General features: G+C 56.9%; 1 protein-coding gene across 10 annotated transcripts; it reads right to left on the reverse strand.

The window, feature by feature from the left end:
• Nucleotides 1-449: 449 nt before the first annotated feature.
• Nucleotides 450-19,873, reverse strand: SH3TC2 (SH3 domain and tetratricopeptide repeats 2). Of its 10 annotated transcripts, none has more exons than XM_017728211.1 (19): nt 18,348-19,873; nt 15,641-16,101; nt 13,874-14,005; nt 11,610-11,714; nt 11,256-11,383; nt 10,753-10,858; nt 10,323-10,466; nt 10,076-10,277; nt 9,540-9,613; nt 8,731-8,926; nt 7,597-7,733; nt 7,395-7,436; nt 5,438-7,123; nt 5,163-5,343; nt 3,681-3,831; nt 3,112-3,234; nt 2,477-2,627; nt 1,579-1,775; nt 450-1,340 (listed from the first exon to the last, which is right to left on the reverse strand). In XM_017728211.1, exons 2-19 carry the CDS (start codon nt 15,771-15,773, stop codon nt 1,149-1,151), a joined length of 4,080 nt encoding a protein of 1,359 aa, XP_017583700.1. In that variant the 5' UTR covers nt 15,774-16,101; nt 18,348-19,873; the 3' UTR covers nt 450-1,148. The 10 variants fall into 10 exon arrangements, with proteins under 10 accessions (XP_017583700.1, XP_017583698.1, XP_017583699.1 ...); XM_017728209.1 differs by having other exon boundaries at nt 17,959-19,873; XM_017728210.1 differs by having other exon boundaries at nt 17,832-19,873.
• Between the last annotated feature and the right edge of the window lie 7,072 nt (nt 19,874-26,945).

The following is a 26,945-nucleotide window of genomic DNA, read 5'->3' on the forward strand; positions in this document are numbered from 1 at the left end:
TAAATATTCATCGCCCCGGTGACAAACGCCTCGACGGGATTGGAAGAGGAAGCTGAACTCAGCGTTTGCAGAGAGGAGAGAGGAAATAAATATTCTGCGTTTAACAATCCCAGGCAGGGCAGCACGGGCAGGGAGGTGGCGGAACCGGGAGCGGGGTCTGGCTGTGAAGCCCCAGATGGCCACTGGTTGTCAAAGCAAAGAGATGAGCTGGGAAAACTGCTCCTGATTCCCTGCGCTCCTGCCCGGAGTGAGAGCCGGGCTCGGGCTTTGCAGGGGAGCCGCTCTCGCTGCAAAAATGGGCATTTATTGCTCTCTGGTGGCCAGACGGGCTGAGCAGCAGAGCCGCGCACTCCTGCCGTGCGCCCGGGAGAACCACTCAGGCTGGAAAATCCCCCTAAGATCACCGAGTCCGACACCAAACCGTGTCCCCAAATGCCACGTCTACATTTAAACACCTCCAGGGATGGGGACTCCAGCACTTCCCCGTTCCAGGGCTCTTTTCCTGTGCTCCTGCTCCAGACCCTGAGGCTGGATGGTGGGGCTGGGGTGAGGGTGGGCTCTGTCTCTGGCCCAGCAGTTTTCTCTGCCCCCGGATGAGGCTGGACCAGCCCCTTTCATCCTCCTCACATCCCAAATTCTGTCTCTCACTGCCAAAGGCTTTGGTGGTGCTCTTTACAGGAGAGGGGTTTGGCAGAGGTGTCATCACAGACCTCGTGGAGCAGACGAGGATAAAAACCAGGCATCAATAAAGGAGTTGCTATTTCAAACACCTTTGGGCCAGGCTGAGCTGCTCCAAAGTGTGGGGCAGCTGTGGGGACAGGCAGGCCCAGGGCAGCACTTCCCTGTCCCCATCCTGGGCAGGGCACTCCTGAACCTCCCTCCAGGAGCCCAGCCCTGCTGCACCCCCAGCTCCAGCACCTCTGCTGGCACCTCATCCTGCCTGGATATCCTGCCCTGGCTGTGCCACCTCCGCTGTGGGCACAGCCCTGCTCCTGAAAAACAACAGAAGGCTCCCAAAGGCTTGGGACAAGGAGCCCAAACCCTTCCAGCTCCTCAGGACGTGGCGCAGGACCTCTCCTGGAGAGCACACGGCCCTTGCACGGCGCTGCTGGACGGCTCCCACTGGTGTCCCCAGGGTGGCAGATGGGTCACACCACGTGGCCACCTTCGCTCAGCCACCGGGGCCGGTCCGTGGCACAGCCTGGCGTGCCCTCAGGTCCCCCTGGGGCTCCGGGGATGGCACCCAGCTTGGCACGGAGCAGGGCTTGCAGCTCCTGGTCTCCCAGCTCGGCGGCTGCGGCGAGGGCCAGCAGGAAGTAGGAGGCTGCATCCTGTTCATCCTGAGCAGAAAGCACAGGGCCGGCGTTAGGAAGTGGCTTCAGTGGAGGTCACGGGGCAGGGGGGGGCTGGAGCAGAGCCTGGGGGTGCCAGGAGGACCCAGGGACACCCGATTTCACCGGAATGGTGCCGAGTGCCAGCACTTCTTTCCAAATTCCCTCCCCCCCACACCAGAAGATGTGATCTCCACCCTCAGCTCTCCACCCAAGCCACAGAACCACGGGAAACCTCATTTCTCACCTTCAGCTTGTGCAGGGCCAGGTTGCCCAGGTGCCAGTAGACCTTGCAGTAGTACAGGGCCTCTGCTGAGCTCTGCAGCACAGGGGGACGCATGGCCAGGGTCTTCAGGTAGCAATCCTCGGCCATCTCATACATGTGCAGCAGGTCATAGGCTGCGGCCAGGCGGTGGAAGGCAACCAGCTCCTGCAGCTGATCCCCTGGAAAAGAGGTGGATGGAGTCAGCCAGCTCCTGCCATGGATATCCTGGAAAAGAGGTGGGTGGAATCAACCAGCTCCTGCCATGGATCCCCTGGGAAAGTTGCTGATCCAGCTCAATCCATCCCCAGCCCTGCTGAGCCACTTTGGATGCATTTTCTCAGCAGCCTGGGGGCATGGACACCTTGGAGAGGAAACAGAGCCATGGGCAGGGCTGTTGGTGCCACAGCTGGACAGATGGGCCCAGGAGTTTATCATTTTTTACAGGTTTTTTGGGTGCTGGAGGGCTGTTCCAAGACTGGTCCCATCCCAGACATTTCAGCTGGCATTTTGCCCATCCAAGCTATTTCTGTAATGGGAAGGGGTGAGGTTTTTAGGAGAACCAGGGCAGAGAGGAACTGCTCAGTCCTGTGCCTTCAGCAGACTTCCTGTGCTCTGGGGTAGCAAAAACCCTCTGCTGTCACACAGCTGGAAAAAGGGGAAATGGCCTAAAAAAAAGGCATGATTTAGGGTATGTCCAGCAGCCTTAGGAAAGCAGGAGATCCCCTTTTCACATGGACACTGTTCTCATGCACAGGAGCCAGTGACTCCCAGTGCCCTGTGGGGGAAAATCACTGACTGACCAGTGACTCCCAGTAACTTTTGGGTGTAAATCACTGACTGACCAGTGACTCCCAGTAACTTTTGGGTGTGAATCACTCACCGACCCTGAGGCTGAGCCTGGCTGCCAGCGTGGCAAACTCCAGAGCCTTCTCATAGCCCTGCAGGCCAATCTGCAGCTCTGCCAGTTTATTGAACAGCCTCAGCTCTGTCTGGGTGGCCTTGAGTTTCCTGGCCAAGGGCACAGCACCTCCCTAGGGAGAGAGAAAAGTGAGGCCAGGGTGTTCCTGGAGGGATCAGCACTGCCTGAGAGGGGTGGCAGAGCAGCAGGACAAGGACCAAGGCAGGGGATGAGGTGGTGGAGCACTGCAGGTTTTGGTTTTAGTCCCTTCTTTCCCTTGAAAATGAGTTTTATATCCCAGAGCGCAGCTCTCAAAGCCTGAGCCTCACATCTCTGCCCTTCCTTGGGTGCCTGGAGTTCTGACTGGGTGTCCCCAGGAGTGACCAGCTCACACCTGACACCACCAGGATTTGTAATGGAAGGAGCCCGTTCCCAATCCCAAATGATCTCTGGGATTTGCAGAAACCATCTGTGCTCCAGGCCTCTCACTCTGGCACCCTCAGGATCACCCCATCCCTGTCCACCCTCCATCCTTTTGGTCTGCCCTGGGGCACAGCCCCCCCCCAGCCAGCACCTTGTGGGGACACAGGGACAGAAGTGCCCAGAGGCCTCCATACCCTGTAGAACTCCACTGCTCGGTGCCTGTTCCTGCTGCCATTAAAGAAGGTGTCACCTGCTTTCTCGTAAAGATCCATGGCCAAGGAGAAGTTGTCCCATTTCAGAGCAGTCTGGATGGCTGCCTGGAAGGAAAAAGGGGGCTGCAGTGACATTTGGAAAGGCAGAGACATGGGTGTGATTAAATAAACCCCAAATTTTAGGAGCTGCTCTTCCAGTTTGCAGCTCAGCTGAGAAAATAATGCTGGAGATGGAGAGAAGCCAGGAGCCTTCTACTGCAAGGACTTCCCTGGCACTTTTCCCTTATTTATGGATATTTCAATGGGAATTGGTCACTTGGCACTTCCAGCTTCCTTTGGCACTCCTACATCAATGAATTCACTTACTTTCACCCCAAAATCATCTGAACTCAGTCAATAGAAAGGAAGAGAGGAAAATCAGTGCCTGAGGGGAAGGCAAGAGCTCCTCCTTCCAGCAGCGGGTTTACAGTGCTCAGAACTTCCCCTTCCAGGTTTTCCAGCCCCAAAAGGCTGTGATGGGAATGGGACAGCTCCAGCCACCTCCTCCATACCTGGAAGTACATTTCCACCAGCTCGTCCTCCTGTAGAAGATAATAGAGTTTTCCTGCCTGCAGCCAGGCCTCTGCTGCCTTCACAGCCTCCTCGAGGTCGATGAAGATCCTCAGGCTCTGCTTGGTGCAGTCCAGGGATTGTCTCAGAGCCCTGTGATGGCAACAGGCAAAAAGGCATTTCAGAGTCTCTCTCAGCTGGCCCCACACCACCTCCCCATGGCACTGATCCCCTGCCCGCTCCTCCTGCGGTTACCAAAGTTTGGGGACAAAAGGACTTTCTGAGCTCTGAGCAATGTGCCCTGATAGGACCATGCAAGTCTCCATGCTTTAATGCTCAGCCTTTAATGGTCATTTGGCCACCTTAGGACAATCCAGGACCCCAGCAGTCCCACCCAGGCTGCTCCTCGCCCCGGTGTGATAAAGAGGGGCTCATCCAGGTCACCTGCAAACCCAATTTTTCCCCCTAAACCAAATCCCAAAGTCAGTCCCAGCTCCACATGGGACCACAGGCAGGGAATGTTTGTACTTACACCTCCCAGACAGCACCTGGCACCCAAACCCCCACCTCAGCCCATTGTTTGGCCCTTGTGCAGCCAGAGGCATCTCTGGCTACGTGTCCAAGCCCCTTTTCCAGCCCCTGTTCACTGGAGGACACAAGGACAGGCAGCAGGATGAGCCAGCAGGTTGGAAACAAAATCAGCAGTGTCCAGGGCAGTTTGTTTGCTTGGTGTCCCTCCAGCTGTCCCGGGAGCCCAGGGAATGGGGTGCTTTGTGATCCTAAATAGCACCGTTCCCATGACAGGCATCTGCTCCCTGAATACCTTCCCCCTGAACTCACCGTGGCCTGGCTGGGGAGGTGAACATCCCAGCTGGGGACAGCCCTGCCCATTTGTCCTTCTGGGACGTGGGAGCCTGCTCTCCACTCTTTGACCCATTTGCCTTCAAGGCCTGTGGCCTGTCCCAGCCTCCTTCTCTCCTCTCCTGCCCAACCCCATCAGCCCCACGCAGGTGTCAGGCAGGAGATTAAAGGTGAGCTGATACCGGGTTTTAAGCACCTTCCATGGGTCCTAAGTCCCTCCCTGGGGACAATCTCCCAGCAGATATAGGGAGGGCAGCCTTGGCAGCTGAGGCTGAACCCAGACTTACTCAAAGAGCAGATAAGGAGCCTGTTTTCACCGGGGAGTGGTGATTAATCACTGGATAAGCCTCCAAGGGAAGCAATGAATTCCCTGTCACTGGGTCAGCTCTGCTGAAGGCTGGACGTCCTGGAAACCTGTGTTTGGCCAGACTCCAGTTCTATCTGGGACAACGTTTGCCCAGCTTTGGCTGGCATTGAGCTGTTCCCTCTCACAGCACAGTGACAAATCTCAGAACCAGAGCTGGGGGACAGCTGGAGCCAGCACAGCCCTTCCCACCCCGCTCGAGGGACACCCCAGGAAAGCCACTGCCCTCTGGCAGCATCCGACAGCCCCAGCCACTCACTCAGGTGTGCCCAAAGCCTGGTAGAGCTGGCTGAGGGCCTGCCTGGCATTGCCCTCCAGCTCCCTGTCCTGCAGCTGCCGTGCCAAGGACGCCCAGTGCTCGTGGTAGGTGATGCAGGCCTGCAGGTCGGGGCACACTTTGCTGTAGAAATGGCACAGACACTCAGTGGCGTGCAGCTGACCTGTGTGGCACAGGGAAAGGGAGAAGGACAGGTCAGGGGACAGCGCTGGGGACCTGGCAGGGTGGAACACTGCCCTGCACCCCTCTGTACTCACTCCTCAGGTTCTGCCACTTCAGGGCAAACCCCAGCGCCAGTTCATAGCAGAGTTTGGCGTCTTCCATCCTCTGCCTGTCCACCATGGCCTGTGCCAGCCACAGCAGCACCTGTGCCAGCTCCACGTCCAGCTGTTGGTGTCCCTGGAGCTCGGCGTAGAGCCGGACTGACCACAGCAGGTAGAGCTCGGCCAGCTGAGTGGCACCACACGAGAGGCTCAGCTGGCCCAGGTTAGCCAGGGACACGGCCTGATTCCTCCTGTTCCCCGTCTCCGTGGCCTTGTGCAGGGCCCACAGGAAATTCTCTGCAGCCTCCTGAATGTGCCCTTCGCCCCTGAGGGCCATGGCCAGGAGGTTGTGCACGGCCCCGCCCTGGGTCTCGCTGTCCGTGCCACGCAGTGACCGCAGCAGCTGCCGCAGGATGGCCCCGGCTGGGCCCGGCTGCTGCTGCAGGAGGCACCTCCACCCCAGAGACAGCGAGGACTCAAAAGCCTCCTCCTCCCCCATCAACCTGCCCAGGGCTGCAGCCCTGGCTGCGTAACAAACTGCCCCATCCAGCGCCCCGTGCTGCAGGTACATCCTGGACAGGACGGCGCAGAGCGTCCTCTGGCTGGGCACGGCTCTGCCCTCGCAGCAGAACTGCAGCGCTTGCTTGAGGTACAAACAAGCCAGTGCTGGGATGCTGCTCCTGTCCAGCTGCTTCCCCAGGAGTTTGGAAGCGTTTTGGAGGATGAAGCCAGCTCTCCAGATGGGCGTCGGTGTCCCCCTGGTGCCGCTGGGGACAAAGGACCTGGCGGAGGCCAGCGCGATGTTTGGCAGGCACTTCTTGTCGTAGAGGTGGCACAGGGTGGCAGTGGCATCCAGTGGGCCAGCACAGGTGGTGCTGAGACACTGGAGATGCTCCAGAAAGGGCAGCACCTCCTCGGTCCTGCCCAGCTGCAGGAAGAGCTTGACAATGAGGAAGCAGATCCGGGCCTCCAGGGGAGCGTTGCCCACAGCGATGGATTCCCTCAGGATGTACGTCAGGAGCTCCAGCTCGTTCTCCGAGCTGAAGGAGCGGCCAGGCAGGCACACGAGCAAGGTCACCGTCTTCCCCAGCAGGCAGGAGAACTTGTGCTTCATGTTCTGCTTCAGGTAGATGGAGGCCAGGCTCACGTGCAGCGCTGCCAGCAGGGGCAGGTCCCCAAAGCCCCTGTCCAGGACACTCATGGCTTCCTCAAAGTACACCCGAGCCTGGGAGAACTTGACCTTTTTGATGCAGAGCTTACCCAAGAGGAAACAGAGCCTGACGTGAGCCCAAACTGAACGAGTCCTCTTGGCCCAGTTCCGGGACGTTTCGAGGTACAGGACCAGTTCATCCTCATCAGAGAAACCATAAAAAGTGGAGTGGAGAAAGGAAAAGCTGAGGTCATAAAAGCTCTGAAAACTGGGCACAAAATTGTCTTGGTTTAGGAAGGTCAATATGGGGTCAAAGACATCAGCATCCTCCATGTGCCCAGCATTGAGGTCAATGAAGAATTTGGGATAATCCAGGTCGTCCAGCTTCTCCAGGAGAACATCTTCCAGTGTGGCAGGGGCGGCTTCACTGCCTGGGCTGGACAGCTCCGAGGTGCTGCTTGTAGCCCAGTCATTGATTTCCTCCCAAGGCTGGAGCACTTGGATTTCTTTACTGCCACGGAGAGCAGCCTCTGGAAAGGACAGGGAAACCATAGTGGGATTAGAAAGAAATTCTTCTCTGTGGCTGCCCCTGGATCCCTGGCAGTGTCCAAGGCCAGGCTGGATGGGGCTTGGAGCAGCCTGGGATAATGGAAGGTGTCCCTGCCTGTGGCAGGGGGTGGAACTGGATGACCTTTAGGGTTCCTCCCTTACCTAAACCATTCTCTGATGTTTCCTCATGTCTAAATTCACCCTCAGAAGTCATCACCAAAGCCTCCCCCTCTGTCCCCTCCTCATACTCACCTGGTGGCACTTTTGGGAACATGGCTGTGGGTTCAAAACCATCTGTACAAGGAGACAAACAGAAAACAAAACCCCAAATCCTTGGCCAGTGTCAATGTGCAGAAATCAGCCGAAGTCCCAAATCCACCCACTCCAGCAGCTGCCCCCAACTTGGGGCTCTCCACGGGGATCCAGGGGCTGGGAAAGGAGAGGGGACACTCACCCAGCCGGTACACAGAGGTGATGTCAGTGCATGCCAGGTCCCCCAGGAGGGTGGCAAAGCGCTGCTCGTCACCATTGCAGGGCACGTGCAGGACCGGGGACTTCTCCTCTTCGCTCAGAAACACGAAGCCCTTTCCCCTGGGGTGGGGCAGGAGAAAAGAGTCAGCGTGTCCCCAGCCCCTGACACTGCAGCTGGCCTGGCATTTAGCTTTAAATACACCGATAAATAAGTATTTCTTTCTTTGTGTGTTCAGTGGGTGAGTTTGGGTGAGTGAAGCTGAGGAGAAGATGGGATGGGATGGGATGGGATGGGATGGGATGTTTTCCCATCCGTTCTCTTCCTCCCACCACACAAGTTCTGCTGCAGATGAACACAGGATTTTTGGACATCTTCCCCATCCAGGTTCTCCATGAAGGAACAGAAAGGTACTAGAGGAAAGGACCTATTGGGTTTTTTTGGAATCCAGAAGCCACAGGACAGCACCTGATCTGCTCTGTCCCTTCTGGAGCATCAGAGAAAAGTGCTGCAACTCAGCTTGAGTGACTCTGAGTGAGGAAAGCCCAGCAGACCTTGGTTAAAACCTTGTCCTCCCACACCCATTCTTGGAGAAGAAGCCTTTTGGGATGGGCATTGAACGGGAACCACCAACAGAGACAACTGCCTGAGTCAGGGTGGGATTTGTCACCCTCCCTTCCTGGACAGCTCTTGCCATGTCCTCGGGAGGGTGTGGGATTCTGCTCTGTGCCAGTGGCCATTCTGCCTCCACATCCAGGGGCAGGAGGATGGGAAGCAGGACTTGGTTTCCTCAGCAAGGAATGCTCTCTCCACCCTTGCCAGGCTCCCAGCCCTCCAGAGCCACAAACTGAAGACATTTCTAGGACAAACTGGGAAGCCAGCTTGCAGGAAGCCAGATTAGCCCAGGGCTGGATCTGTTCCTCTCCAAGAACCACCTGAGGCAGGTGAAAACATTGCTTTGTCTGGGCTGCAGCAGAGCCTGGCCAAGGCTTCTGCTCACACCTCAAACCCACCCTCTGTGGAGGTCCTGCAAAGCAAGGCTAGGCTCTCATCCAGCCTTGAGCTGGGATTTGGAGCCTCCCCTCCCTTTTCTCCGGGATTTAATTTAAATAAACTCACAGAGGTTCGCAAGCCTCGGGACTGACGTGTCGGGTGGGAATGAAGCCGATGCTCCCAGTGCTGAGGGATTTGCCCACAAACCAGGGGAGTCCCGGGATGAAGAAGCCGATAATTTCTATGTGGTCTCCTTTGGAGAAGCTCAGCTCATCCCATGCTGCTCCTCTGTGCTCCTTGGTGGCGATGCACCTGCCTTTGACTGGAAAAGCAAGGCAAACAAGGGAATGTCAGTGGGATCCCTGCTAAAATCCCCTCACTGGAAAAGACCTGGGCAAGGAGAGGCCATGATTCCAGCTGGAGACGGCTGCCTCTCTCTCCCCTAAGATTTACTGTGATCTTGGATCCAGATCTCTGCCATTTCTCCTTGAGGAGTGGATTATGATAAAAAATAAAGGAGGGATGGATGAACTCCACACTGGAAATATGGAGCTTCACAGACACCGCCCTGTCTCAAGTCTGCCAGGAGTGAAATCTTGGACAGTTCAAATGTCCATCCCTACATGACCAACTCCCAGCTGCAGAGACCTCCTGTGTCCAGCATGCTCTGAACTGGACTGGGCTGGGGTTGGTGGGTGGATGGTGGGCACAGGTTGGACCCTCACAATTTGAAACCTCACTCCTGAAAGAATTAAAGGAAACATAAAATTGAAGGAACACACAGTGGCAGAGGGGTGTCACCAGCAGCTCTCTGCTCTCTGTGTTCCTCAGATCATCCTTCTAAGCACACACAATTTGCAAGCTCTGATCTGCATTCCAGAGAGGCCAGAGATGCAGTTGTGGCCAAATCCAGGTTTCCAAGAGCTGTCACTCACCAATGGCCTGCGAGCTCGTCCCGCTGATCTCCTGGGAGAGGCCAAAACTCACAGCATAATTCTTCAGGAACCACCTGCAAGGCAAAAGGGACCCTCACTGGTCCTCCCTGAGCAGTCCTGTCCTCAGGCCAGCCCCAGGGATGGTGTCACACACAGGGGAAGAGCAGGATAAATTTGCCATCTTTGAGGAAGATTTCTCCAAGTAAAAGGAGCTGTGGGTGTCTTTGAGGCTCAGCCAGGTGACCAACAGGAAACCCCCCTTTAGGCATTGCCTAAATTTTTTCTGCCACTTCTTCATCTGTAAGCCAGAGATAATGTCCTGACCTAAATCAATACCTTACAGAAATGACAGCTGAAGTAGGAGCATGTCCTTGCTCTGTCCCACTGGCAGCACCTGCATTGATTCCAGTGGCTGTCTTTATGCCTAATGTGGATCCTCATGGAATTGTGAGCAGTTTCACAGCCCAGCCTTGGTTCCAGTCATGCATCAGGATCAGGAAAAGATTCTGCTTTGAGCCCTTTAATTCACCACTTACTGGTAAAAGGGCTGTGGTATCGGCTCCAGAGCTGTCACAGGCACCACGCCTCGCTGCCCGGTCAGCAGGGACATCCCTTCCCACTTGGAATCCTGTCCAACACTCTTCACATGGATCAGCTCGTTCCTGCAGAGCTGCAGGCCCTCCTCACCCTCCTGCTCCGACTTCCAGACTCCAGGCGCTGCCCTGGAGGAAAAGTTCCCTGCGGAGGGGAAGAGTCAGAGATCAGATGGAATTCCCATCACACCTTCCTGGAGGAGCAGATCCATGTAGATGGTGGCCAGGTGCTCTTCATCCACGGTGACCCTGAGCTCTGTGTCCTCCACCAGGGCACAGTCCAGCCAGAACTCCTGGCCAAAGAGGAGCTGCTCCAGGCAGGTCCCCACATACCCTGAGAAGCCAAGAGGGGGATCAGGGTCAGCATCTCCCTCCCTGGGCAGCAGGAAGGGTCTGTGGGGACAGACATGAGGCAAAAGCTTCTAATTTTGTCTCCAAAATTTCCCAAAAGGAATCCTCCTGAGTGTCTTCCACTGATCCAAACAGAGATCTCATAAACAGTGGACTGCAAAGTTTTCCAGTTCATATTCTCCCTGTCCACCCTGAACATAACAGCTCTGTAGTGTCAGACAACGCCTTCTCCAAAAACACTTCTCACACTTAGAGCTTGGAAACGTTACCTAAAGTCAGATACGTGGAAAATTTCCAGACTTCCTCCAGGGTTTTGAAGGTGAGGAAGAAGCGATCCTCATGTGCCTGCACACAGACCAGCCTGGCTGACAGCTCCTGCACAGCACAAAAGCAGGATCAAGGGAGAGTCCTGGAGCCTTGAAATCCAGCAGGGAAGGAGAGTTCAGTCCAGGCTGGGATTTGTAGCTGGGATTTGTTTATGTAAAACCCAACCTGAGAACTCTGTGCCCATCCAGAGCTGTCACCTCCAGCAGGGACATGGATTTGGTGATCCCAGCCCTGTGAATTCCTGGCTATTTAGGGTCAGATCCCCCAAAATGGCACGAGGCTCAGCTTTGCCTCTCACTTGCCATCATTTCATCTCCCCCATCATTCCAGTCCCCTCCAAAGTCCCCTGCGGTGGCTTGGGAGGAACTTCTCATCTGGGTTTGGCATTCCAGCACACATCCCACCATTCCAGGAGCACCCCAGCGCACTGGGATGGGGTTTCTACCTTGAACAGGGCACAGACACGTCTATCATCACTCTCCAGAGCCCACAGCTTCTTCCTGGCAGCTTCCTGGAGCTGGGAATTGCGGCATTGGGAGGAGCGGCTCTCGACAGAGAAGGAGAGCGAGATGTCTTGGAAAGGAGAAGAGCAGCATTAAAGGGGAGGAGGAGCTCTGTGGCACCCAGAGCCACCCCTGCCACCCTGCCAGGCCCACCAGAGCCTCCAGCCTGGCTGTGATGCTCAAACAACACCAGCCCAGCCCGTCCTCCCCCTTCAGCCACCAAGGTGAGACTCGAGGCACTGCGGGAGTGGATTCAACCACAGGAAATCTGGGAGATCCCACAGGCAGCCCCTTACCTGGTGGAAAGCTGTCCCTGAGAGCCAGCAGCACCACGGAGGGGTCCGGGGAGCCGTGTCCTGCCTCGGGAGCGGGGCTGCTCTGCTCTGTCACCCCAGCCTTACCTGGAGAGGAGGGGACACAGCAGAGCTGCTGGAAAAGGTGGAAGAGGTTTTGGATCTTCTGCCTCAGCTGAGAGCTCCTGGGAGCACAGCCCTGCAGATCTGGCTGGGGATTGTGTGGATCTGGAGCCACCCTAAAGTCTCGCTCAAGGTTGGAGAGATCCATGAGATTGGGGCCTAATTCCATCATTCCCTTGTTGTCCAGCTTTTTTTTCCAGTGCTGGAATGGCTCTGGAGCGAGGAGATTTTCCCTCCTTGCTCCTGGACAGACCCTCACTGAGCAGATTTGTTAAAAGGGCGAATCCCCAAGAGAGATTTCGCTGGAGGAGGCCTCAGCTCCCCAGCACAGCAGAGCCAAGGCCTTGCAAAACTCTTTGAAAACCAAAATGAGATTTTCTCCTCTGGTGGGTATCCCACATCCAGGCTGCATTCTCCCTGCTCCACACACCATCAACTATTGCCATAAAGGATTCAGGGCCTGCAACTCGAGGTGTTAATTATGTTAACGAGGGCTGAGGCACACAAAACTCCTGCCTGCTCTTCCACAGCTGCATTGGTGGCAGAGGGATAACCAGATTAAAGCCCAATTTCTGTCAGTAATCAGATTGGGTTTGCAAGAGAAACACGTACCTGGAGATGTGGAGTTTGGTAAGTCCCTGCTGTGACCACAACTCTGCTCTACAATTCTTTCTATGGAGCCAGCTTTGCCAGTCACTCACATAAACTGGGATTTGCTAAGTCACTCACATAAACTGGGATTTGTGTGCAGAAATATAATTCTTATTTAGAGAAATAGAATTCTGATTTAGAGCTAGCAAGTAGAAAAGAACAGCCCAAGGCTGGACATGTCATGAAGTAGTTTTTCTTTGGAAGAAAAAGCCCTACACTGAACAAAGTCTTAGCAAAGGATTTCATGTGGCAGCTCCATCCCTTCCACATGTGGGGGAAACGGAGAAGGGGAAGCGAAAGGAGGCTGAGGCAGAACTAAATCTGAGCGGGCTGCTGCCATTGCTCCACTCCCGCCTGTCCTCGGCCCTCCCTGTGCCCCAGCAGACCCTGGCAGGGCCTGGGGATGGGTACCTGCTGCCCCTCCTGGGGATGGGGACCTGCTGCCACTCCCCAGGGAATGGGTACCTGGTGCCACTCCCTGGGATGGGGACCTGCTGCCACTCCCCAGGGAATGGGTACCTGGTGCCACTCCCTGGGATGGGGACCTGCTGCCACTCCCCAGGGAATGGGTACCTGGTGCCACTCCCTGGGATGGGGACCTGCTGCCACTCCCCAGGGAATGGGTACCTGGTGCCACTCCCTGGGATGGGGACCTGCTGCCACTCCCCAGGGAATGGGTACCTGGTGCCACTCCCTGGGATGGGGACCTGCTGCCACTCCCCAGGGAATGGGTACCTGGTGCCACTCCCTGGGATGGGGACCTGCTGCCACTCCCCAGGGAATGGGTACCTGGTGCCACTCCCTGGGATGGGGACCTGCTGCCACTCCCCAGGGAATGGGTACCTGGTGCCACTCCCTGGGATGGGGACCTGCTGCCACTCCCCAGGGAATGGGTACCTGGTGCCACTCCCTGGGATGGGGACCTGCTGCCACTCCCCAGGGAATGGGTACCTGGTGCCACTCCCTGGGATGGGGACCTGCTGCCACTCCCCAGGGAATGGGTACCTGGTGCCACTCCCTGGGATGGGGACCTGCTGCCACTCCCCAGGGAATGGGTACCTGGTGCCACTCCCTGGGATGGGGACCTGCTGCCACTCCCCAGGGAATGGGTACCTGGTGCCACTCCCTGGGATGGGGACCTGCTGCCACTCCCCAGGGAATGGGTACCTGGTGCCACTCCCTGGGATGGGGACCTGCTGCCACTCCCCAGGGAATGGGTACCTGGTGCCACTCCCTGGGATGGGGACCTGCTGCCACTCCCCAGGGAATGGGTACCTGGTGCCACTCCCTGGGATGGGGACCTGCTGCCACTCCCCAGGGAATGGGTACCTGGTGCCACTCCCTGGGATGGGTACCTGCTGCCACTCCCCAGGGATGGGTACCTGATCCCACTCCCCAGGGAATGGGTACCTGATCCCACTCCCCAGGGATGGGTACCTGCTGCCACTCCCCAGGGAATGGGTACCTGCTGCCCCTCCCCAGGGAATGGGTACCTGGTGCCACTCCCCAGGGATGGGTACCTGCTGCCATGTTCTTGTCCTGCCACCATTGTCCCCGGCGCTGCAGTTGGTCCCAGCGGGGCAGGAGCTCAGGGGAGCGGGGCCAGCAGGACTCACACTCCTCACCTGGGGAACACGGAGGGTGGGCAGAGGTGTCCGGATCCCTGGCAAGATTCTCCCTGCCCGAGAGGTGTCCGTGGGATGTGCCACAGGAGGTGGCAGGTGGGACACTGCTCGTGCCACCTCCGCCAGCAGCAGGACAGAGCCTGTCCATGGGTGCCCAGAGCCAGGAAGGGGCCAGGGCTCACTCTGGCTGCTCTCAGGGTTCAGTGTTTATTTTCATTTGGGCCAGAAAGGGAACTGGGAGCTTTTTTTTTCAAGGGACCAATTGAAACTGTGGCTGGGGAGTTGTTCCCGGTTGTGCCAGTGACTCAGTGACCTCCCCGGTGCCAAAATATTTTGTAAGAGTGGGCAGGAAACAGCTCCAGCCCCGAGCCAGGCAGGTCCCAGCGCTCAGGGCTGCACTCCTGGCCCCAGGGCTGGGTGCCCGTGGCACCTTCTGGCCCTGGCTCTGCTGGGGGACACGTGGCCACAGCGGCTGGCCCTGAGCCATGTCCCTCCTCCAGCTCATTGGGACACGCTGGAATGGGAATGGTGCCTTGGGAGATGCCAGCACCCCACGGGCTCTGCTTGGGGGGCTCCTGGGCAGGGAGGGTGGCAAGGAGAAAAGCCAACAGCATGGGAATAAGCCAACCCACCGAGTGATCCTGTCCCCTCCCTGGCCAAGCGTGCTGCCTCACTCCCTGCACACCCCAGTCCAAGAGGAGGGGCACCAGGAGCCATCCCAGGAAAGGCAGGCAAGGAGCCAGAGGGGCCAGTGCTCAGTGCCAGAGTGTCCCCATGGGTCCCATCCTGTGGGACAGGAGCCACAGCCACAGCTCCCGCAGCCCCGCCGCGACAGCAGAGCCCCGTGGGCACCTTACCTGTGCATCCCAGAGCCAGCTCCTGGTGCCAGGGGGTCCCCAGGCAGCAGCCCATGCGTGCAGTGACACCAGCAGTGACACCAGCAGTGACACCAGCAGTGACACCAGCAGTGGGCTGGCAGAGGAAGGGCTGCTCGCTGCCCGCCCGGCACCGCGGCTGGGCACGGCCACAATGCACAATGCCCCCTTTGAGCGGGCACTGGCACGGCGGGGGCGGCGGGCACGGGCTCAGGGAAGGGCTTGGGTTGGAGTCACAGCATCAGTCAGGCTGGGAAAGGCCTTTAAGTCTGGCCACAAACCTGATACTGCCAAGGCCACCACCAAACCATGTCCCTAACTGCCATATCTATGTCTTATAAATGCCCCCAGGGGTGGTGGCTCCACCACGTCCCGGACGGGCTGTGCCAGTGCTTGACAAGCCTTTACATGGAGAATTTTTTCCTATTATCCAACCCGAACCTTCGCTGGTGCATCCTGGGACCATTTCCTCTCCTCCTGTCCCTGTTCCTTGGGAGCAGAGCCCGACCCCCCCGGCTGCCCCCTCCTGTCAGGGACTTGTGCAGAGCCACAAGGTCCCCCCTGAGCCTCCTTTGCTCCACTCTGCCTTTGCCTCCGGGAGCGCAGTGCCCATCCCACATGGCACATTCCTGGCATTCCTCCTGGGGACTCCCTCGCTCTGCCAAGCCTGCCCCAGCTTCCACCTGCTCCCTCCCAGCTGATCTCCGCCCAATTCCAAAGGCAGAGCTGTTCCCGACGCCGCTGCCAGCACCTCCCTCACCTGTGGGGACACCCAGACCCAGCTGGGGCCCGTCCAGCATCCTCCACCCGGGGCTGGCTGTGATCCTGCACTTCCTCCTTGCCCGATGCTTTTCCCGTGTCACCGTGGGGACAGCTGGCAGCACCACGGGCATCTCTGCCAGCTACATCCAGGTGAGTTCCTGGATCTCACAGCATCCAGGGGTGCTGCAGCCCAGGCACTGCGGGATCCAGGGGACTGGCAGGGCTCACCTCACCCCCGGGGTCAGGGCTGTCCAAACCCCAGATCCAACACCGCCAGGGATGAGCTGGCTGCTGTGCAGGATCCCTTGGGCTTCCCAGGATGAGGACGAGTCTCATTCCCTCCTTGTTCACATCCTCAGACCTTTCCCATCCCCCAGGATCAGGATTTGGGGTGGCTGGGTGGGCTCACTGCGCTGTGGGTGGTTTGCAGAGCATCTCTGGGCAAGAACAACACAGCCCCTGCAAAATAAAACCCAAAAGGTTTAGGGAGAGAACTTAAGGAGGTTTTTTAGGGATGGATTTTTACTCCAGCAACCAGCCAGTGCCACCACTGCAGGGATTTGTGTGCTGGGGTTGCTCCAGGAGCATCCCGGGCTGCATCACAAGCCATGGCAGTGCTTTGAACTTCTCCAGAGTAGGGAATAATTAATCCAGGGAGTAATTTAGGCCAGGCTGGATGGGGCTCTGAGCACACTGGTGCGGTGGAAGGTGTCCCTGCCCATGAACAGAGGTAAACTTTAAGGTCCTTTTTAACCCAGACTTGGTGGTCTCCATGATTCCATGACCCAGAGAGGGAATGTCAGGATTCCCACGGCTGGCACAACTGCAGTGCCCCTAAAGCAAAGCATGAGCAGTACCTGGCTGTGGGAATGGCAGGATGGAACCCACCTGCATGGAGCTGGCTGGGAATTTCCACACAAAAGTGAAGCCAAAGCAAAAGCCTTTGCAGGGAGGGTTGCACTGAGCGATGCTCCTCCACAGCCAGAGCAGACTGGAGGAGTGGGGATTCCTAACCCAGATCTCCAAATCTGGGGTTGCCTGGAGAAGGGAGCATCCTCTCCATCATCCTGCCGAGCCCCAGGTGTCGGGGGGTTCTCCGGGCTGGGGTTTGCACTCCGAGCTCTGGGGCTGCAGGAAGGTGAGAGCTGGGCCAGGCCAGCGCTGCTCCCCCTGTGGCAAAGGCACCGCCCGTTCCCATCCCTCGCCAGCCCTGGGAAACTGCACATCTAAAAACCTCCCCGAGCTGACCTAGGGGTGCTCTGCCGGTGCAGGAATCAGAGGGGGAGCTCAGCCTGCCTGTGCTCGGAACGCACAGATGGAATTTTGTGATGGATTCAGGCACATCTTTACACAATTGCTGCTTTGGTCCCGTGCTGTCCAAGCTGTCAGACCTTGAGCAGGGCAGGGTTCTCAAACAAAGCTTTTTGCCTTCCTCAGAAGGTTCTTGGTTTCAGCAGTTCCTGCTCACCAATTAGCATCAATTTCTTCTGCACAGGGGAACATTTTATTTTTTTTTTTTTAGTCCACAGAATGGGGGGTTTTGCTCATTTTCTAAACACAAGTGTCTTCCTCTGTGGTTGTGAAATTCCTTTTTGTTTTTAAGTCTACCTTAGCAACTCAGCAACCAAACCCATCCCTGTACAAGCAAAGCTGTCACCTCCTGTTTGACCTGAACTGGAATTTGCCTTTTGGCCAGCAAGCTGAAAACCTCCCATTCCGCTTCCTACCTCTCTGCCTCTCGACAAATCCTGGATCTCCCCCAGAGGGCCCCCATTGCTGCAGCCTGGCCTGGAAAAGCCCGGTCTTGAGAAGTATGGAATATTTCCTGGAGTCTCAGCCTCTTCCAGAGGGGGGGTCTCTGCCTGTGCCAGCTCTCCAGGGGCTCTGTTCCCTTTGCAATCCCAGTGCCAGCCGGCCACACTTCCCTCCCCTGGGCACGGGACGGGATGAGAGCGGCTGTGCAGGCACCCCTTGGCACGGGGACAGAGCTGGCACCGACACCGCAGCTCTCCAGGGCTGTCACCCGGCCCCACCCAGCCCTGGCACCAAACCCCCTTTCCCAAACCCAGCTCTGGTTTCTCCCGTCCGTTCCCAGCACCCAAACCCAACCTGTCCCTCCCCACCGTGCTCATCACTGCCACAGCTGAGCCTCAAATCCAGCCTTCAACTCCCCAGCTCCGCGGCCCAACCTGGAATTCCAGAGGCGCTGGATCGCTCCAGCACCTGCCTCCAGCGCGTCCCGGCTGTGTGTGCTCAGCTGGGGACAAAGGGCACAGGCAAGGGACAGCCCCGGCGACAGACAGCGGCTGTACTGACCTGCTCCCAGCTCCCAGCTCCGCTTCCCTCCCGGGGAACTCCTGGATGAAATCCCAGCCTCTCCAAGCCCCGAGGGAACGCTGCAGTGCCGGGATGGAGCTCCCAGGGCTGCGGACGTGTTTGCGGGGAGGGCGAGCGTGCCCAGCGCTGCCACTCCCTCACACGAGGGCAGGAATTCCTTCCAAGAGCTCCTTATCGTCCTGGGAACCTCCGCTTCCCAGCAGAGGTCAATGAGTTACCCGGGGCTGGGCTATCAACAGGACACCGCCGGCTCCCGGAATTCCCAGGCACCGAAACAATTCCAGGGAGGCTTTCCAGGGGCTCGGTGTGGCCAATCCCAGCCGCAGGGCTCTCCCATTCCAGCCAGGAGCAGCCTCTCCCGGCCTCACCTGTGTCCTGCTCTCGGTCCTTGGGGCTGGGAACCTTCCGTCCTCGCCGTGCGACAGCGAAATCCCGGGAGAGGCATTCCCGCCGGGAATTCCAGCTCCGAACCCCCCTTCTTGCCTGCCAAAATGCAAATCCAGGCGCACAGAACAAGAGATCTGTGGACCCAGCAGTATTTGTGCATCCCGGCTAAAGTCCGCGGCAGAGGGAATTACAGGGAATTTTTTCCTCTTGGAAACAATGAAACAGTTAATCCAGAGCTTTCCCGATGTTTCTGTTTCCTTCTGAAGCCGCCCGTTCCTCGGCAGGTTCAAAAACGACGCCTCGTGGCTTTTCAGCTTGTTATTTCAAACTGAACCTGAAAGCAAAGGAAGTCAGCCCAGAGCCGGCTTCACCGGAGGAAGAAGCAAACAAAAAACATGAAAGGTCTCGTCTGAGGCCAAAGAAACTCTTGGTTCACGGGTTTGATCCTCTGGTACGGGTGGGAGCACCCACTTTGGGGTGAGGTGGAGCGGAGCTTTCCTTCCCTCCGCCTCTGCAATGCCCGCGGGGGAGCGCTGGGACACGGGCAGGAGCACCGGGGCCATTTCCTGGGGCCGTTTCCTCGTTCCAGCGCTCTGCTTTTGCTTTCCTGGGCACCGAGCAGCGATAAGCACCTGCCCCCTCCAGGTTTTCCACCCTCCTGCAATCCAGGACCCCTCGGGCTGCGCACCCGGAGAACCTGCCCCCAAGACTGGGTGGCTTTGGGACAGCATTTTCCCCGGTGATTTTTGGCAGCTGGGGCACTGGGGAAGCGGGGTTCATGCATGGCTGAGGACACGGGGAAATCTCAAGGCTTTCACAGCCAAACTGCTGTGGCCAGTCCCTGAATGCAGCCAGGCTGGCCTGGCTTTAAGGTGTTCCTTCTCATCGATGGCCCTCACTCGGGAATTTTCTTCCACCTCCAAACCCTTCCCTACTTTTCTCAACACAAGGCAATGCAAAGCTGCGGCTGCTGCACTGGGAATTCTGCTCCATCCCACAGCTAAAGGGTTAAGAGGGCTCCGGGGCTGAACTGAGCTGAACTCAGCGCTTCGTGTTCAGAAATGCTGAGTCCTGCTCCTCTTGTATTGTATTCAGCCAGAGCTGGAGGAAATGAGTACTCTTGGAAAACTGGAAAACTGGAAAACTGGCTCTGTGTGTGTTGGATGGATCCGTGTGGCTCCAGAGGCTGAATCCTCCACTTGTCATTCCAGCAAAAACTCCAATAGCCACGGCTATTGCTTTGCCAGCAACATAATAGAGCATCTCACGGAATGCTGTCAACATTGAACAAAATATTGACTTTCTCTGTTAATGTTTAGCTGTGATATAGAATTTGAAACTGGACTTTGCAATATTTCTTTATCAGATTCTACTGCAGGGACTGTAATTATGAATTTAGAGAAGGGATTATTCAATATTTCAACAATTATTCGCCATATTGGCAATATATTTGATATAGATTTATTTCCACGGGTGGATTCATCAAAATTTTTATTCTGTTTTGTAAAATTGAATAAAGGCATGTAAGATAACGATATAGACTGTCATTACTAACATCTTTTAAAACTGACCCTTCAATTCTTTTTACTATATTTGCTACGTATGCAGAACCTGCAATCATATTAAAGGGTTCTGGAAAGAGCTGAAATGCTCTGACCACAGCTGCCAGCTCCACCACTTGAGGAGAACCTTCCACTTGATAAGAACAGACAGGACCAGCCTTTGCCACAGCGGGAGCTGTGGTTTGAGGTCCCCTCCCTGGCACTGGGCTGTGAATGCCAGGAATCCTCGCTGCTCCTGCCCCTGAGCACTACTCCAGAGGCAGCAGCTCGGTGTCACCACCCAGGGGAGCAGTGCAGGGTGTGGGGTTGCACTGGATGATCCCGTGGGTCCTTCCAGCTCAGGATATTCCCTGATCCACGCATTTCAGGGTGTGAGGGGCATTCAGGGCATGTGAAGGGCAGAGCGCACGGCACCACAAGCACCATCCCTAAGGAGCTTGTCCTAAACTTTGCAACAGGAATGAAAACCCTTCCCCCTGTGCCCAGTGTCACCTCAGGGACATCGTGGCGTGTTTGGGGCCCGGCGTGGCCTCCTGCAGCCCTCGGGAGGGCTCCTGGACTCCCCAGCCAGCAGCGCTCGGCGCATCCCTGCTGGATATGAATGGTCGGAGCCATTAGATGGCAGCAGGAACCGCTGCTCAGCATCCCAGCATCGGAAAACGGGATTGCCGCCCTGCTGCCCCCAGCAGCTCCACAGGCTGGCAGAAAAAACCCCAAACCCTGTGGGGCTGCAGAATTGGGACCGCCAGGAAAAACGAGGGAAGGTTCCGAAATAGGGGAGCAGCATCCTGAGCAGCAACAGAGACACGAGAGCCGGGTCTGGAGGACATCTCCAGAGGAAATAACCCTCTGGAGCCCTTCTCCAAGGGATTTTTGGGAGCTCACAGCTGGGTATGACTCAGGAGTGAGTGGTCAGCGAGGCCACACGCAATTCCAGCGGGGATTTTATCGTTCCTGAGTTAAAGTCACCCCGGGTCAGGTAATGCTCTGGCAAATCCCACTGGGAATGTCCAGCCAAGGTTCATCCAGGTGCTGCCTGGATGGAGCTGACTGAAAATCGGCAGGAAAAACTGCTCCAAACATCAAAGCTGCTCTCCTCTGAGAGCTTTCCAAAGGAAATGGGTTTCACTTGGAAATGCCTCTAGAAAATGAGACTTTCAAAATACTTCATCTTCATGTTCAGTTTCCCTTCCAGTCTCTCGTTTTCTTTATTATCCTCTGCTTTTACCCTGGTCCTATATTGCCACTGGAACAGAAATAAACAGGCCAAGGAGAAGGAAAGATGACAAAGTGAATTTATGTGAACCACCCCATCTAATTCCCACAGCTGGAGCTCCAGCTGAACCATCCAGTGAGGGGACCATATTTAGAGAAATCTTTGGATAAAACAGAAAAAATATCAATATTTTTAGACTTCCCTCTGGAAGAAAAAGAGAAAATCTAATTAAGAAATTAATTGCTTATGCTGATCTAGTGGGTTTTTTTGAAGTGCTTAATGATCCGAGCTTCTTGTAAAGGTGTTGGTCTCGATGCCATTTCCTTTTAGAAAGCAACAAAGCAGCTCAGCTCGGCTCAGCATCTTGTTTTGATATTTCCAGGGTGGAACATTTTGATTTTTCGACTTCCAAAGCTTTGCTGCTTTAATTTTTTGTCCATAAAGCTGAGGCTGAAATCAGAATGAAAGCTTTCAGTTTAAGCCAATTAATCCAAACGCTTTGAATCAAAGCCTGGGATGTTTGCACAGTGGTGTTCCCTGGGAATTTATTTCCAGGGTCTGCATTCCATTTTTAGACTGAGGAAGAGAAAAAAAGTGAGATTTCCTAGAAAAGAGATAACCTGCTGCTTACCTGGGGCAAGCCATTCTGCAGCTCAGAAGCGGAAAAAGAAATTATCTCCCCTTAATTACAGCATTTGGCCTCCTCCTGAGGATCTGGAGACCTGGCCTGAGCTCCAGTCCCTGGAGGTGCCCTAAATTCTGCCAGAATCACCCTGATTCCCGGTTTTCCCGTGGAATAATATGAGGAAGGAAAAGGGAATTATTGTGATAATGCCACTGCAGCAATGAGAAAGCAGCAGCATTTCCCGAGGTGAATCGCTCCTTCTGAGCAGGGGGTGCTCCCTGAGGAGCGCTGGGAAGGCGGGAGGAATTCCAGGCAAGTTCTGGGAGTGCAGAGATCCCAGAGCTGGGCTTCCCACAGGTGGTTCATGCTGGACAAGGCTGTCCATGAACACCTCATGATCCCGACCCAGTGGGAGGAACTCCTTCTTCCAGCAGCCCTCGCTGCTCCAGGGTAACTTCCAAGGGCAAACTGGAAAGAACCCCGACTTCCCCTGCCCTTCAGTGGGACAGCAGGGCAGGTACCTCGGGCTGCAGCTGGAATCGAGCTCCCTGTGCCAGGCAGGAGCTGCCAGCTGCGCTCAGCGGGGCGGCTGTCCCCAAAAAGGGGTCACACGCAGGGTGTGACACCGGCATGAAGCAGCCCTGAGCTCAGGCGTTAAGCCCTGCCAGAGCCTGGGAGCCCCGGCCCTGCTGTGGGACACAACAACAGCTCCTCGACTTTTCCAGAGGGCTCTGCGGTGAAAGATTTGGAGGTTTGGGGAAAACCACTGGATTTCAACGCCCTAAAACTTTTGCCATCGCTGCACCTTTAGCCTGGATCATGGAGCACCTCTCCTCTCCTGGTGTCCTGGTCTTTCAGGAGGGAGTGTGAACATTCCTGAAGTGCAGGGCTTCTGCAGGGCTTGTTTTCACTCACCTGCTGGTGGTTTGGGAATATTTGTTGCATTTGACCCAGAAACTCAGCCTTGGTGAGGACAAGAAGGGAGGAGGATGCAGGAAGATGGAGCCAGAGGATGGAGCCAGAGGATGGAGCCATCCCTTCGTGGCTTTGCAGGATGGCTCTGGGTACAGATGGGCTGTGGTGCATCAGCTTTGCCTGGAGCACATCCAGATCCCACCCATTCTCCACTGCCTGGGTGCTTTTTTCACTGCCTCTCTTTGCACAGCTCTACAATTAATGCCTGGAAATGAGAGTTTGCTTGAAAATAATCTATCATTTGATTATCGCTTTAATGCAGGCAGCCCGGGGAACAGCTGCCTCTGCCAGGCTGTGTCTCCTCCTGCTGATGTGGGGAATTGCTGGGAAGGGCTGCTGGGGATACTGGAAGAGAGCCAAACCACTGGCAAATGCCTTGGTGGTGGCTGTGAGGAGGAGGAGGAGGAGGATGAGAGGGGACCTTTGCTGAATCAAGCACCAGGGCCCCTCTTAGAACACCCATGCCCAGTTCACTGCCTCTGGTCCCATTTGTGATCCAGGGAGTCACAAATTAAAATATTCATCTCCATCACGTGGAAAATAATTCTGTCATCACCAGGAGTGTCTGGCTCTGCACTGGGGCAGTGGGCAGCAGCATCTGACCGCTCCTGACCTTACCCCTGCCAGATCCCACCTCCCAGGGGAACCAGGGACAAGAGAAAAATGGATGGGAACTGCCCAGTGAGGCAGAATTTCCTCCCATGTGTCCATCCCATGACACAGCCCATGTGCCACGGTAGAATGGGGTCTCCAGCCCCCTTAGGCTCCTCTGCTGCCTTTTGGGAACATCACAGCCCCGGACTTAGAGGCTTTTTTTGGAAAATGTCACCAGCTTGTGATGAGTCAGTCGAGCCTCTCTGCAGCCTGCCCACTGCTTCGTGCGAGGCGTGGGGCTGTCCCCACGGGCATCTCCCTGCTGCTCTTTGCACTCAGATCTTCCTGCGGAGAGAGGAGAGGCTTCTGCCGGCAGCGCTCGGGCAGGAGCTGAGCCGGGGGGCTGGGGCTGGCAGGGCTGGGTTTTGCCAGCTGGAGCCCCAGGGGCAGACAGACAGACAGACAGACAGACACATCCGTGCTGCAGCACCCGGGGCGAGGGCTGCAGCTGGGATCTGCAGCCGAGGCATTTCCACTCCTCCGGGGATCCTCAGAGCCCGGCAGCAAAGGCTGTGCACCCAAATGACTCCCAGTGGAAGGGGAAGGGAAAACCACAGGGAGACCTCTGGAAGCTGGTGCCGCGCACACGGGGGGTGTGTGGTGTCCAGGTGTGTCGGGAGGGATGCTTCAGCTCCAAATAAACCAGACACGCCAGAGCTGAGGCTGCTGATGGACCATCCCGCCTGTGCCTCGAGGATGAGGGTGTTTATGGGATCCTTTAACTCTCTGACCTCTCCTAACTCTGTCTCTCCCAGCTCTGGGACCTGCTATCCGATATTTCCCTCATCATTCCTCATGTGTGCCCAAGCCCCGCGGGAGTGAGGAGGGATCCCCTTCCCTGGGGGGCTGTGGGAGCAGCATGGGGGCTGCCCCTGCAGCCCCGGGGACCAAAATCCCTTCCCAGGGACGGCAGCTGAGCACGGCCTCTCACGGAAACGCAGGGCAGAGGCACATGGAGAGGTACTGAGCCCGATTTCTCAGAATTCCTGGTGCAGGTGTGGCACGAGATGGGTTTGAGCCCAGCTCCCGGTGATTCCACGTGCCAACCAGCAACTTCCAGCTCTCCAGCAGGTATCAGGCATCAGGGAAAGAAGGAACTCAGTGACTGACCGGGTGGGGGAAGTTTGGTTCAGGTGACTCTCAGCATCTCACAAGGGCATGGAGGAGGGATAAAAACCCAGTGTCCGGGGTGGGGGGATAATTAAATGAAATTAGCACCTTTTTCTCCTCTGTCCTCTTATTTCCATCACTCCTGTGTCCCTTCCCACTGAAGGATGCAGGGTTCCCCTTCCTCTGCACAGCCTGAGCTCCGTGGGACCTGCAGGTGTTGAACGGAGCCGGAGCCTTGTGGGAAAAGCACATCTAATAATTGCTGTGCAAATTCATGTTGCAGTGCAGAGACACAAAGGGATGAAAGGAGGCTGCCTCAACATCCTGACATTTCCTCCTTTCTGACTTCTCATCTCAGGCATCCCGAACATCCTTTTATGGCAGGTTTTGCAGGCAGCTCCCTCAGACAAAGGAAAGGAAATGGGATTTCCAAAACACCCCTGGGCCGGCGCTGATGGTGAGGGGCTCTGAGCAGCGCCCAGGAGCTGCTGGCAGAGCTGGGGAGGTGACAAGGGCTCCTTGCTGCCACCTCCACAGCACCAAAATTCACAGATGCCACTGCAGGGAGCACCTGCCACCCTGCCCGCCTGGCAGTGCCCACTGCCCTTCGCTACAGAGCAGCTCTGGGACCACCCAGCTGGGCAGGGGATGGAAGGGAAGAGGTTCTGAGCACGCCGTGCTCCTGTGCAGCCCTCTGCAAGCCCAGCCTGCCTGTGCTGGAAATTTCAAGTTGTTCTAAAGGCAGCAAGTTAACAAGATTTGGAAACCAGGTCAGCAGAAGGAGCTCAATTAGCTGCTGAACTGTGGGGACCAGCTCACGTCGTGGCCTCTTATTGACTCCTCAGATGGGCATCATTGACACCACACACGTCAGGCTGGCTGGGATGGGGGCCTTTCCTCGAGGAGGGGGCACCTGGACACTCGTCAGGCACGGGAAACTTTACAAAAGGCCAAACTCAGTGCCATGGGACAGCCCGGGCCATCCCACCGTGCTGTGTCATGGAATCACCACAGAGCTGTAGAATGGCCTGGGTTGGAAGGGATCTTAAAAATCACCCATTTCCAACCCCCCTGCCATGGGCAGGGACACCTTCCACTGCCCCAGGCTGCTCCGAGCTCCATCCAGCCTGGCCTTGGACACTGCCAGGGATCCAGGGGCAGCCCCAGCTGCTCTGGGCACCCTGTGCCAGGGCCTCCCCACCCTGACAGGGAGGAATTTCTTCCCAATATCTAATCTAAACCTCCTCTAAAGCCACTCCCTCTTGTCCTGTCACTACATGCTCTTGTAAACAGCGTCTCTCAATCTTCCTTGTATCAGAAGCTCTGTTCCCCCCAGCCTTGCAGGAACCTCCAGGCTCCCCCTCCTACCGCTCGTCCTGCTCTTCCCTGAAGCCTCAGGGGAAGGGACTGCCAAAGGGGACAGGCAGCAGGGCTTGCAGGGAGCCGGCAGCACCGGCACGGCTCACGCGACCTGCTACCTGTCTAGTCACGCCACAACAAACATCTGCTGCAGACAAAACAGCGAGAGAAAGGCAAAGCCAAAGGGCCTCTCCGAGCAGCTCTCCAGCCCCAGCAGCGGGAGGGATGCGGCGCCTGTCACGCTGCATGAAAAACCTCTTTCATTAATGGCAGGGCTGGAGCTCAGATCCGGGAATCACAGCAAGAATCACGGCTCGGAATCCCAGCGCAGCTTCCTGGGGGCTCCGCAGGCTGGCGGGCACAGCCCCGGCTCCCTGGGCTCCTGGGGAGCAGCCTGGGTATGGGTTTGTTCTGATAGGGAGCGTTTCACCCACAAAACAAGGAGCTCAGGGCTTTGAAGCCCTTCCAGGAATCCTGAGGTGCTGCCAGCAGGGAAGGCTGCTCGCTGATCCCGAGGGAAGAGCCCCTCTCCATCCTGTGCAGACATCCACAGCTCCCTTCCCGATCCCGGCGTGGGACAGACACCCAGGCTGCCAGGAGAGCCGGCGGTGCCAGCCTGGACAGCTGCGGGAGGGAATCTTGGCACTGGAGGAAATCCAGTTTACTGCATGAACTGCATCCCTCTGTCCCGGGACACCATTTCTGGGATGCCCAGCCACGGCGGGGCCACGCTGGAGAGCAAACAGGGCAGAGCTGGCAGCGGTGGCACCCAGGGCTGGGCGGGAGCCCCGTGGCAAGGAGGGACCAGCCAGGGGGCTCGGTGGCTGCAGGAGGGGCTGAGGGCAGGACAGGGAGCAGCAGGGCAGGGCTGAAAACAGGGCAGCTGGAAGGGCAGGGCAGCGCGCAGGGCTGGACTGTGGGCAGAACTGAAGGCAGGGCAGGGCAGTGGGCACAAGAGGGCAGCGGGCCGAGCAAAGCAGGGCAGGACAGGGCAGTGCCAAGGCTGAGCATCTCTCAGCCGCCTCCGGCTCCGTGCAGGGGGCCGGGTCCGTGCGGCCACCCCCCCGCCCCCCCCCGC

Source organism: Corvus brachyrhynchos, unplaced genomic scaffold (assembly GCF_000691975.1).
Source record: "Corvus brachyrhynchos isolate BGI_N302 unplaced genomic scaffold, ASM69197v1 scaffold21, whole genome shotgun sequence".
Classification (NCBI taxonomy): domain Eukaryota; kingdom Metazoa; phylum Chordata; class Aves; order Passeriformes; family Corvidae; genus Corvus; species Corvus brachyrhynchos.

Bases quoted from the DNA above. Each gene is read 5' to 3' on its own strand.
- SH3TC2 (XM_017728207.1), bottom strand. From the start codon at position 14,153: ATGGACAGGCTCTGTCCTGCTGCTGGCGGAGGTGGCACGAGCAGTGTC. The intron at 9,614-10,075 runs GTAAGTGGTGAA...TTTGCCTTGCAG, and splicing joins ATACCACAGCCCTTTTACCA to GTGGTTCCTGAAGAATTATG. The intron at 7,734-8,730 runs GTGAGTTTATTT...GCCCCACCCCAG, and splicing joins CCCGAGGCTTGCGAACCTCT to GGGAAAGGGCTTCGTGTTTC.